General features: G+C 35.2%; 2 protein-coding genes across 2 annotated transcripts in view; one reads left to right on the top strand and one right to left on the bottom strand.

The window, feature by feature from the left end:
- Positions 1-13,299, top strand: part of LOC149804702 (dynein axonemal heavy chain 6-like) — a 393,112-nt gene that overhangs the window by 258,933 nt on the left and 120,880 nt on the right. The gene's annotated exons all lie outside the window — the stretch shown is intronic.
- Positions 4,248-12,874, bottom strand: LOC149804704 (adenosine receptor A2a-like). The gene is made up of 2 exons (XM_089951245.1): positions 12,220-12,874; positions 4,248-4,498 (listed from the first exon to the last, which is right to left on the bottom strand). Exons 1-2 carry the CDS (start codon positions 12,872-12,874, stop codon positions 4,248-4,250), a joined length of 906 nt encoding a protein of 301 aa, XP_089807371.1.

Below are 13,299 nucleotides of genomic sequence, written 5' to 3'. Positions count from 1 at the left end.
TACAAAAAAGTCAAAAAATGTAATTCCACTAAAAGCTTGTTGGATTGTCTCTTTTTCTTTAAAAAGAGAAAGAATGATGATCCAGGTTTATGAACAACTATTAGTCTGCAAAGGTTTAACATTTATTTGTTGACCACTAGTCTGCAAAACTGCCCCTGGTGAATCAGTTGCCATCTGTCAACATACATGATTCTCATGGGCTGTTGCTATTAAATTATCAATCATCAGGCTACCAACAATTTTACATAGTATGTTAGAACTATGGCCTATGAAAGATATCTTGCATGTAGGAATAACCAGCACTTTACAAAGGCTGTTTCTCATTAATTGACAATTATCAGTATGCAAAGACGGCTTCTGATGAATGAACAACAGTTAGTTGGGGATTAGACATTTTAAGATGAATAAATATATATGACTGGCTTTAATGAATAGGACAAAACCAGTGGACAAAGGCTATCTCTGATGAATGACTGGACATCACTTTACAAATGTTGTTTCTGGTGAATATGCAATGACTGCTTCTGATGAATTGCTTTGCAACCATTACTATGTGAAGGCTGTCTCAAACAAATGATTCATGTAGCATTAGTTGGCAAAGTCTTTCTCCATGTAAATAAATAATTCATAATTTATATGAATGAATGACTTTCATCTTACAAATCTATCACTGTAGAATTTTAATTGTCAGTATACAATGATTGTCTCTAATGAATTAAGGACCATCATTCTATACAAATTGTCTCTAAGGAATAAGGACTATCATTCTATACAGATTGTCTCTAAGGAATGAAGGACCATCATTCTATACCATCATTCTATAGATTGTCTCTGAGGAATGAAAGACCATCATTCTATATAGATTGTCTCTAATGAATTAAGGACCGTCATTCTATACACATTATCTCTGTAATTAAGGACCATCATTCTATACAGTTGTCTCTAAGGAATGAAGGACCATCATTCTATATACGTTATCACTGTAATTAAGGACCATCATTCTATACAGATTGTCTCTAAGGAATGAAGGACCATCATTCTATACATATTATCTCTGTAATTAAGGACCATCATTCTATACAGATTGTCTCTAAGGAATGAAGGACCATCATTCTATACAGATTGTCTCTAAGGAATGAAGGACCATCATTCTATAGATTGTCTCTAAGGAATGAAGGACCATCATTCTATACATATTATCTATAACAAATGAAGAACCATTATTCTGTACAGATTATCTCTAATGAATTAAGGACTATCATTCTATACTGATTGTCTTTAAGGAACGAAGGACCATCATTATATACAGATTGTCTCTAATGAATTAAGGACCATCATTCTATACAGATTGTCTCTAAGGAATGAAGGACCATCATTCTATACAGATTGTCTCTAAGGAATGAAGGACCATCATTCTATACAGATTGTCTCTAATGAATGAAGGACCATCGTTCTATACCATCATTCTATAGATTGTCTCTAAGGAATGAAAGACCATCATTCTATACAGATTGTCTCAAAGGAATGAAGGACCATCATTCTATACAGATTGTCTCTAATGAATGAAGGACCATCATTCTATAGATTGTCTCTAAGGAATGAAAGACCATCATTCTATACAGATTGTCTCAAAGGAATGAAGGACCGTCATTCTATACAGATTGTCTCTAATGAATGAAGGACAATCATTCTATACAGATTGTCTCAAAGGAATGAAAATAATGGAATAATATGGCTGTCTCAGTCAAACTAATAATTAACATTAATGCACCAAGACTGTTGTTGATCAATGAGCTACCATAAGTATAGAAAGGCAGTGTTCAACTCAATGGTTAAAAACTTGAGCAACAGAAAAGAAGCAAAATCTTTAAGTTTTATAGAAATTAAGAAACAATTTAATTATCAAAGTTAAAAATGAAAATTTTGAGAGGAACTTAACAGTATTATGAAGTGAATCCAAATTAGTCCTTATAAAGGTCTATGAAAGTCCTCAGTGAATGAAAAGTTCCTTATAAATTTCAGTGCCCTAAATGTACTGGTCCTCCAAGAACTGTGACATTGTCAAGATGGCATTGTCCAGAATTCCTTCAAATAATTTATAATAGTTCCAGAATAATATTATAGTCCAGATAATGAACACTTTCTGTTTCCACTGAGCAGTCCAAACAAATGTTTTCCCACTTGAATAATATCTAAGCACAACATAAACACATCTGCAGACTTACAACAGAAATACAATAAGTGTGAATGACTCCAAGAATCAGAATCAATCTGATTGCTTAATTTTCTCCTTATATACACCGTATATTGCAACTACTTCGCAATAGACCCCACATAACAGCATACACTATTGATTTTGCTTTGAATTAAGCACATTCATTTGACCTCACAGCTACAGAATTATTCTTGAAACAAATATATCCCATCAGTCACTGAGAAACTATGCCATTGGCACCATTTAAGCCTTATTAATTATTATTAATAATTGTCAACAGGTACATAAGCATCTATATATAGATCTTATGCAACAACAGACTCAAGTCACATAGGCCAAACTTAACTAAAGATATTTTGTACACTTTACAGCAATGAATAGGAATTATAATAATTTGATAAAATCGTGTACTAGGAGTTAAAAAACATGTAGATATACATAACAGCTGTCTCAGGTGAATAAATAACCATGAATCAACAAAGGCTGTCCCTGCTGAATGGATGCTATCAGTCTAAAATGGCTGTCTCTTGATAAATGAACAACCATCAGTCTGCAAAGGCCATCTCTGATGAACCAGCAGGCTACAAAGGCCATCTCTCATGAATGAATATCCATCAGTCTACAAAGGCTGTCTCTAACAAATGAATAGCCATCAGCCTACAAAGTCTGTCTCTCATGAATGAGTAGCCATCAGTCTACAAAGGTTGTATCTAATGAATGAATAGCCATCAGACTATAAAGCCTATCTCTCATAAATGAATAGCCATCAGTCTTCAAAGGCTGCCTGTGTTTCTGATTTAAAATTAGAAGCATCAGACCTCAAAGGCTATCCCTAAAGCATGAATGCTTTCACTTATTCAGGACAATCGTTAGTCTACAATGTCTGGTTCATGTCATTGAACTTCCTAAGCCAAGTAAGGACATCTTTCTTAATTAGTGGCATTAAGGTTAAGGTCATTTCAGGCGTTAATCTATATACCTGTGTCTTATGAATGAATACTCATCAGCCTATAAAAGGCTTTTTGAGTACTAACTAGAATTAGTCTGTATGGCTGTCTCTTATGAATGAATAACCATCTGTCTGTAAAGAGGCTTTCTGAGTACTAACTAAAATTAGTCTCAGTGAATCCCCTAGGGGTGCAAGACTGAGAGTCAAAAATCACATTGGTGTCAAAACTGGGGGTCAGACTGAGTTAAAAACAAACTTTGGTATCAAAACTGGGGGTCAAATTAAAAATTTGGGGGTCTCCAAAGTGCAAAGGAGGGTAAAGGGAAACACTGCAGTCTGTATGGCTGTGTCTTATGACTGAATAACCATCTGTCTGTTAAAGGCTGTCTGAGTACTAACTAGAATTAGTCTGTATGGCTTTGTCTTATAAATGAATAACCATCAGCCTGTACAAGGCTTTCTGAAAACTAAGGCACTCTACATGACTCAACACAGTATAACTTTGAAAATGTTGCAGTGACACGAATTCAGATCCTTTGTAAGATGAGCCTGGTGGCATGGAATAGCTCTCTCTACATATTGTCTAATCATTGAATTAATGATTCATCTATTAGGGAGGGCCTTTCCTCCTGCAGCAGGGACTTGGATGCTTGAAAATAGACAGATTTTCAGGGAATTAAAATTAAACGAGAATTTTCAAATAAAAGAATGCATTTGGATGTTTATAAAACAATTGTTTTCTCTGTTGAATCTTCTGTTATGTTTTCAATCGTTTGAAAATTGGTGTCAATTAAATGACCACTTGTGTCATTTAGAATTTTGGGTCACCCAAAAAGGGCCAAGAAAAGTCTCTGCTTTATTAATGAAAATTGTCCTGTCAAGAGTGATCTACCCTCTGATTATACATGCTGTCTGTGGTCATCACTGTGAGTTTGTATATGATGTTGTCTTTGCCATTCTGCAGCAATGCTCTTTGTAAAGTCTCTTACTGAATGACCATCAGCACATGAAGGATATCCTGTTACAGAGTGATCGACTTTGCTGACAAATTTAAGGTTTTCTGTTCTAGACTTTGGAAAGCACTCATCCGCTGCTCTGAGCAGATTCTGTCAGTTGAATTTCAATGACATTAGGCCTCAGACCTCTTCTTTGCTTGAACCAACAGCAAACCCTGTAGAACTGTCTCTTGACCATGGGAATCTTTATGGCATAGATGATGGGATTGATGAGACTGTTTAGAAACACAACACCACTAGCGTAGGTCATCAGTTTTCCTTTCTGTTCTCTTGTCATGCCTTCAGGTGTATCGCTGATGTGCAGAATGTAAACAATGGCTGAGAAAAAAATTAAATATTGAAATATAATATTGGCTATATACAATAAAACATGCCCAAGGCAATCACCTCTGGGAAATGCAAAATTGGACTATTAATAAAGGTTTGTGTCTAAAATATGTTATGCATATTAAACAAGTGTCTGTTTAAAGCAGGTAATTGCATAATAAAGGTGACCTTCAAGATAAATTAAACTCTTCTATATTGTTGCTTAGTAAGCAGATGTCTTCCATAGCTACTGTTGTTCAGCAAATAATGCTTATAAGCAAATTTTATGAGCAAATGATGCTTAAAATAAATGAAAAACCTGAATTGTAATTTCAAAAAGTAAATATTTCCAAATGGACTCTTATTATTTAAATATCATAATCCCATCTGATTTAACTTGTGAGTCCTGTATTATTTATACAAAAGTTTGTAAAAAATTGAAGTAAAGATTGACAAGTCCCATTACATGGTCCACTTATACAGCCAGCATTAAAATACTCAATTTTTAATATTATCCAGAAAATATCTGGGCTTGGGGTGGGAGAGAAGGATTCAGGAATTATTGGTGGGCACTATCCCACTTTATGGCTTGATAGGTGCCCTACAAGGTCAGGAAGAGTGGGCGTAGGTGCATGGGCACTTTTGGAACTGACCAATTCACCCTATCCCCCTCAAAAAGAAGTCAGGTCCAAAACAGGAGCCTCAATAAACTTATGGAAGTGACAGTACTCAGGATTGGAATAATTTAGAACTGACCACGTAAAAATGGACTGGCAGAATTGCAAGTGTTATGAGTAGATTGGTATATCCATTTGGCCCTTTCTGTCAAGGCGTTGCCTTTCCACAATAGGTATTTTGTTAAAGATACATTGTAAAAACATGAATTTTTTATTTTTTATTTTATGATAATAGTTATGATTAATTTTTTTTTTACCAGTTACTAAAATTTTATATTAATATACAATTTTATACGAATTCATTGAAAACTATTTCTTTACAATCAATTTAAACTCATACCAGTGCTCATTCACCTATGGACTGTATAGTAAAATACATACCAAGGGAGGTAAACTTGTACAGTACACAAATTAGGTAGCATTAGTATGGTCTGATGAAATTGGTCAGGTTAAAAATATGGAGTCTTTTGGAGTAGGACTCAAAATAGTAATTCAGTTCCCATAGTAAACCTATGCAAGCACCATGATATTAAAAATTCAGTAACTTAAAATTTCTGAGTGCACATGATCAAACCTATATTTATCACTATCAGTATATATGAAACCTAGATGTGAGGTTCTGTGTAGAGAAAAGGATATGAGCCACGGCATTTTCTGGACTTGCATGTGTTTGAAACACGTGCTTTGAATTCCGCAATAAAGAGTCAGGTGCTAATTTTAATAATGAGTGTTCCAAACTCAAGGCTGTTAAGAGGACTGAAATTCCATCAATAAAACAATGTCTCTATTTTTTTCACTTACAACTAGGATAAGCTCTCAAAAGATTCTTTTTCCTACAACATAACTTACATTACAGTGTATTAACAAATCCTGGTCAGCCTAACCCATATATACTCTATTTTATGTTCACCCATTTCCAGACTGGTTCACATTTTTCCATACAATTACTGGTAGTACCATGTGTCCAGTAGGCTACATCAAAAATGGAGGGTATTTTCCACAGCACATACACATATTGACAAGCTATAGTAGTGCTCTCCAACCCTCGCTACTGATCTTTTGTAAAAGTTTGATTGCTGTTAAGTTGCATGAACTTTAATTGTGGTATCAGTATTGGTTGCAGAATTTTAGTCATGATATCAGTGTTGGTTGCAGAATTTTAGTCATGATATCAGTGTTGGTTGCAGATGAACTTGAATTGTGGTGTCATTGTTGGTTGTAGAGGAACTTTAATTGTTGTATCAGTGTTGGTTGCAGATAAACTTTAGTCATGGTAGAAGTGTTGGTTGCGGATGGACTTTAATCATGGTATCAGTGTTGATTGCAGGTGTACTTTATAATTGTGGAATTAATGTTGATTGCAGGTGTACTTTAATTGTGGAATCAGTGTTGTTCATCTGTCCATGCTTTGATTATTTCTCCTCCCTAACTGATAGGGGGATTTGAATGAAACCTTGTAGACTAGATATGTGGTTGGTGCAGTTTTATTTTTCCTCTGGCCCATTTTGGGGAAATTTCTTTGCAAATTATAAATAAATGTGAAATTTAGACATTTCTTTGTCCATATCTGTTGCAGGATTATATTGAACTTTGTTGTTGTTGTTGTTGTTGTTGTTTAACGCCATTTTCCAGCACACTATAGGCTATACATGGTGGCCCGTATTAATGGTGGAGGAAGAACCCAGGAAAACCCCGGAAAGAACCACCAACCCACGAGTAGCTACTGGCAAGCTTTCTCACATACCCACATTGGTCGAATCAGAGACTCGATCCCACGCAGACAGAGGTGAGATGGCACTCGGGGCCCCATTGAGCTTTGTCAGCTGGTATGGTTGATGTTGATGTGTAGTAAGGTTCTGTCTTTTTCCCTAGCCTATATTTGGGCAAATTTCTTGACAAGCAGTATTTGTGGAATTTAGCTCTGTTTTGTTCCTCTTTGTACACTGGTTGGAGGATTGTTGTTGAGGTTTAACTCCATTTTATAGGCTATACATGCCGGCCTTTATGACTGATGGAGGAGGAACCTTGGAAAAACCTTGGTTAGAACCACCAAACTATGAGAAACTTCTGGCAAGCTTTCTCACATTGGTCATGTCTGAGACTCAAACCCACGTGGACAGTGGACTGAGCTGGCAGTTAGCAGTAATGATGAGTGCTTTAGATCACTTGCCCACCCAAGGCCCCAGTTGGATGGCTGTATTAAAATTTTGTTTAACAGGATATATGACTATGCAGATGTAGAATAATGTTTTACTTCTTTCATCTAGCAAATCTTGGTTACAGTTTCTTGAAAAATTTTGAAAAAAATAGCTCTATTTTGGAAATTCAGCCCATCATTTCTCTCTTCCTACACTGGTTGGAGAATTTTATGGAAACTTTGAAGTCTATATTGATGTTGATACATACTGTAGTTTCACTTTTTTTCTGGTCCATATTGGGAAAATATTTTTTTGAAAATTTGTCAACAGAGGGGTATTTTAGGAAGCCAGTTTGTCATCACTTTTTCTCCCACATGTGTTGGATAATTATATTGAAGTTTTGTAGGCTAGATATGTGGTTTCTGGACATGTTCAATAACATTTTCCCTTTTTACTATGGCCCATTTTTGGGGAAATATCTGGAAAAATTGTCAAAAGGGGTATTTTGAGAATTTAGTTTGCCATTGCTTTTCCTCATGTACTGATTGGAGGATTTTATTAAGTCTTTTTAGGCTGGATATGTGATTCGTGTAGATGTTAAGTAAGGGTTTAATTTGGTATATTACCTTCTCCTACACTGTTTGGAGGATTTTATGGAAATTATTTGGGCTGGATATGTGGTTCGTGTAGATGTTCATTATGGGTGTAATTTGGCATGATACATTCTCCTACACTGTTTGGAGGTTTTTATGAAAATTATTCGGGCTGGATATGTGGTTCTTGTAGATGTTCATTATGGGTGTAATTTGACATGATACATTCTCCTACACTGTTTGGAGGTTTTTATGAAAATTATTCGGGCTGGATATGTGGTTCTTGTAGATGTTCATTATGGGTGTAATTTGACATGATACATTCTCCTACACTGTTTGGAGGTTTTTATGAAAATTATTTGGGCTGGATATGTGGTTCGTGTAGATGTTCATTATGGGTGTAATTTGGCATGATACATTCTCCTACACTGTTTGGAGGTTTTTATGAAAATTATTTGGGCTGGATATGTGGTTCTTGTAGATGTTCATTATGGGTTTAATTTGGCATGATACATTCTCTTACACTGTTTGGAGGTTTTTATGGAAATTATTTAGGCTTGGTATGTGGCTGTTGTAGGTGTGCAACAGAGTTTTATTTTTTCCTCTAATCCATTTTGGGGAACATTTCTTGGAACATTGTCAGAAAATAACTATTAAGAAAATTCAGATAGTCGTTTTAATTCTTTCCTCTTAAACTGTTTGAAGGACTTTAAGGAAACATTTTCAGCAGATATTCACTATCTATCTAGATGTGGTTGGTGTTTATTATTAAAGGGTTTTGCACTTCAGCAGATATTCACTATCAACTTTTGGAAAACTTTTCTGATACAGCGTTTAATACAATGACACATTTTAAATAGCATTTGGGAAACTGGCAACTTCCCACAGTTCTGACAAGAAGCAAATGTAACACCAATAAGTAAACCTCAAAAGAACCAAACCAACCCTTATCACTTATCAGATGCCAGAGAAGCACTATAGGTCATCTTAATGGACGTTAAATTTGGTTTCTGCACATACAAGGTTTTGTACTTGGACCTAAAGACTACACCATATGATGACCTAAAGCTCTGTCTTTATTGTTGTCTTATTCCTGTTGTGGAGGAGATCAAGTTTGGGGCTTATTGGGACCAGTAACTAACTTTCCTTCAACATATTAAATACCGTATATAGTCGTGTAATGCCAAATAATATAGGAAAAATTAAAGGCCTGGAAGAAGGGGGGGGTGGCTTATCCACGGGCCAATGTCTAAACTTGACAGTTTTTAGGTCTTTTTGTTGACTACTGTAATGGCTGCAAATCTTGTGACACAAAACAAAAAATTTTTCCATGTCCTAAGATATAAGCATGTAAAAATGTGTAACTTTTTGTGACCCAACAATTATTAAACTGCTATAAAATACTATGATTGATTTTGTTGTTATTTTGCATGTGTATATTTTCTGATTTCTCCAACATGTAGTTAAATAAAGGTAAATACAGACTTCATACCAGGGAGACCATGCTGAATTATAATGTACAGTACTTACACAGTGCAAAGCATGCATAATGTCACTTAAAATCCTTGTTTATTCCCAAGCATATTAGATGCAGATTTTGCTTTATTCATTGTTTCGACCAAATTGCATTCTTCCAGATAACATTTCAGCTAGTCCTTAGTAGCTGTTTCATTTACATTGAATCACATGCTCACGAGTTACTCATTTTCAATGATATAAGCGATCCTACAAATTGAGGTAACATTCTAAAAAAGATACGCACTTTTAATTATACAAGGCACATAACCATCATAATTTACGTGTTCATGAAGAGTGGTAATAATAAAGGCTAAAATTCTCATACAGATCAACTTAGATCAACATCAATCAATTTTAGTTTTGTGTTTTAGCTGAACAAACATCATAACTTTCCACACAATGGAAAGTTTGTGTTTCGACATCTTCTATGTTGATAGTCGGCGAATTTGTCTTTTGTTTTGCGACAGCAGTACAGGCCAGTTAATCATTAAATCCCTGAAACTGGCTTGTGATAAGAGGGAGTTTTGACTATACCAGTACATTGATGTGTAATTGCCTTTTATTCCATAATATTAGCACAATTACTGTAGTTTTGTAAAACGGGGTGTAAGGCATACCTATGAACCTTTCAAAAGCCAAATAGGGAGACTGAATAAAAAAAAGAGATTGGGACCTAAAATCGGGAGGTTTGTCGTGGCATTTTTAAAGCCTTGTTTTCACTCAGTATTGATCGATCATATTGATCCAATATACATGAAATTTGCAAAAAGACTTGCTGTTTCTCCCTGTGACGTGCCCTATTTTCCCCCAGGATGTGCCCTATTTTCATATTCTGGTCAGCTGTGGTCAAACTGCACAATAGCTAAAGATTAGTCTTAAATAAATAAGCAAGAAAGCCAATGCAGCTAATTAAAAGTTAATCCTTATCCATGCAACTATTTTGTGAAAACGATTGGCCCTCCACCTTAATTCAAAGAAACCCATGTTCTACACTATTGTATGTTATGCAAGAACCAGCAATTGATTGGCAAATAAAGGATTCCCAGTTTTGTTGAACTAAAGGTATCAAAATAGCCAGCCTCATGGTACCGTACATGTGGCAACTATTTCCCCCTCTTTGTATATCTGGTCTTGTTCCCTTTTTGTCAACTCGTAAAGCATTTAGTATTGTTTATTATAAAACATGTATTCTGAATTAGTTTTTTGAGGACACATTTGCTGCATGGGATGTATTTTCATTCCTTCTTTTAATTTAAGGATAGTATTTAACTGCCAGGTGTTCACTCGTTAAGTTTCTTTCGTGGGAATGGAGCTATAGTATATGGAGTTAAAGCATTCGTAGTGATCATTCATGGGATTGAAATTAATTGTGGACAATTTTATTGTTGTGGTTTACTTTTTGTTCTGGTCTGTTTTTTATTTTTTGTAATATTGTAGAGGTAAAAAATAATTGATTTGTGTGAATAATGTTTAAATTAAATATTTTATTTAGTGAAGAAGCGAATTCTTTATAGTAAAGTAATTATTTCGTCACAACAATCATGCACAGGTGATAAAACAAAACATGTAGGACTTTTCTTGTTTTCAGTTCTCTGCAAAAATTGGACAATAATATGAAATTGAGAGGTATGCATCACTGGAGTGAACCCAAAAATTGGGTGTTTTTTTCCTCCCGCCATGAAAGTCAACAGGCATGGTGTAAGGGTGCTTACATTAAAAGCAAACTACACTCAGCTTTTACGGTATTAGCATTGAGCTGTATTGTTTATTCATTGTGTTGTCATACTGGGATTACATTTTAATGAGTTGGGTATTTACAATTTCAAAGCAAAGTAAAAATGTAATTTCCAGTGCACTGATATCAAACGTCCAATCTAATAATGCATAAACAAGCAATAGTCGAGTCAAAAAGGAGAGGTAGTGTTACAGCAACTCACGACTGCTAAATTCTTGTCATCATTCGATCAAATTAGACACAAATCTAAATTAGGCAGAAACAGTAAGAAAACAGAAAATAAAATAAATTACTTTTCAAACAAGTTTATACCATTTCTTTTTAATAATCATGCACGCCAACCTCGAGATATTAAGCATGCATGTAATTTTTTTAAATATAAGTTTGCCTAAATATACACATTTAGAACTTACCTCGCGCATCTTTAGATGTCTTGGAGTTGTAGGTCGGCTTATATGTGGGTCATGCACTTTTTAGTCTTTATACCTATTCAGTTTGGGGTTCGGCCTATACACAAACAGGCTTATATGCAAGTATATACGGTACCTCAGGAACAAATGTAAAAAAGCCCTGGATTTAATAAAAGTCATGGCAAACACCAATTGCAGAACAGATTGAATGGTCTTGCTATGGTTATACAGGTCATCAGTAAGATCTAAAGTTGACTGCTATTGCTTGATTGTACACAGATCAGCTTATAAATCTTAGATGCAGAAGTTTGATCAGGGACTTTTAGACTTTGGACTTTCCCTTCAGAAAGCCATTATATTGAGTCCTGATGTGTGCCTGTTTTTGATGTAGAGTAGAATTTTACTCTGAATCATTTTAGGAAAAATTTCTTGATAAAGATTTTTTAAAAGGGAAATTTGAGAATTTACCTCGTTTATTTAGTATTTTGTTAAATTCTATGCAGTATTATGTACCAAAAAATTCTTATTTTTATTTTTGCTTTAAATGTCTTGAGAAATAGGGAATGTATGCCATATAAGACATTGAAAAGAAAATGCCTCAGGTGTGCTGATATGCGTATTGGAGGCTTCATCAAGTTAGGTTTGTTGTCTGACTGACTTACCCATTGGAATCAAGCAAAGAACAGACACTCCTACCATAATGAACACCATCTTCACTGGCCGTATTGTCCGTCTCTGCTGCGATTGGCATGTATGTTGATGCCTTGCTACAATGTTGTTTCCAATGGCCTTGGCTTGCTGTCTTGCAACTTTGAAAATCACTGCATACATGTAAATCATAGCAAGAATAGGTCCAACAGCCAGAGACATGGACACTGTCAGGTATTCTTTTGGCAGAACCTCAAAAAACCAGCAAAATTCATCCTGATGTATATTTATTGTTGTCCATCCCAGTAGTGGAAGAAGACCAAAACCTATACATCCTACCCAGATACTTATGCTAATTGTTATAATGGCTGTTTTAGACAGCCAATTAGGATGATGCAGTGGTCTTGTTATCTTGATATACCTGTCAAGTACAAGAATGCACAAGTGCCAAAAAGAGCTGATGCCAACCGATTGGCCCAGACCCAGGCGGACTAGACACTCTTCAACAATCTGGTAGTTTCCCAACATGTTGCTTACATGATACAGTAGAATGACTCCTGTAACCAGGTCCGCTACAGACAAGCTGATCACACAGTATTCGGGTAAGTCCAAATTGTGATGATACTTGAGAAAAGCATGGCATACAATGCTGTTTAGGAAGATTATCATTGTGGCAATTATTACATGAGAGATGCATACTATAAAAAAGCCAGTGGTTATGACATACCCACCATAGGCTTTGTACACTATTCCATCAGGATAATACAATACATTTTTGTCATTCTTCATCATAGTTAGGTTTGTGGTGATGTTGCAATCCATTTTTATACCTGCTTTTATGTCACAAAGCAAAAATTAAATTTCACACCCATTTTGATCTGGATTATTTTGAAATTTTACGAACCAGATTGATAACTTCCTTAAATGTGTCCATTTGAATAGTGTAATAAATTCTGTTCCTCATAACTTCAAACTGTGTCATAAATTAGCTGTACATTCCTGGATGCCATTTAATGTTTGAATACAACACTGAACAATGAATCGTGTCCTAATGATCAAACTGTGGCAATCACATTTTTACATTTGCAACACAT

Source organism: Sinohyriopsis cumingii, chromosome 2 (genome assembly GCF_028554795.1).
Source record: "Sinohyriopsis cumingii isolate HCF-2022 chromosome 2, ASM2855479v2, whole genome shotgun sequence".
Classification (NCBI taxonomy): Eukaryota; Metazoa; Mollusca; class Bivalvia; order Unionida; family Unionidae; genus Sinohyriopsis; species Sinohyriopsis cumingii.
This window is presented reverse-complemented; position numbering and strand designations above follow the sequence as displayed.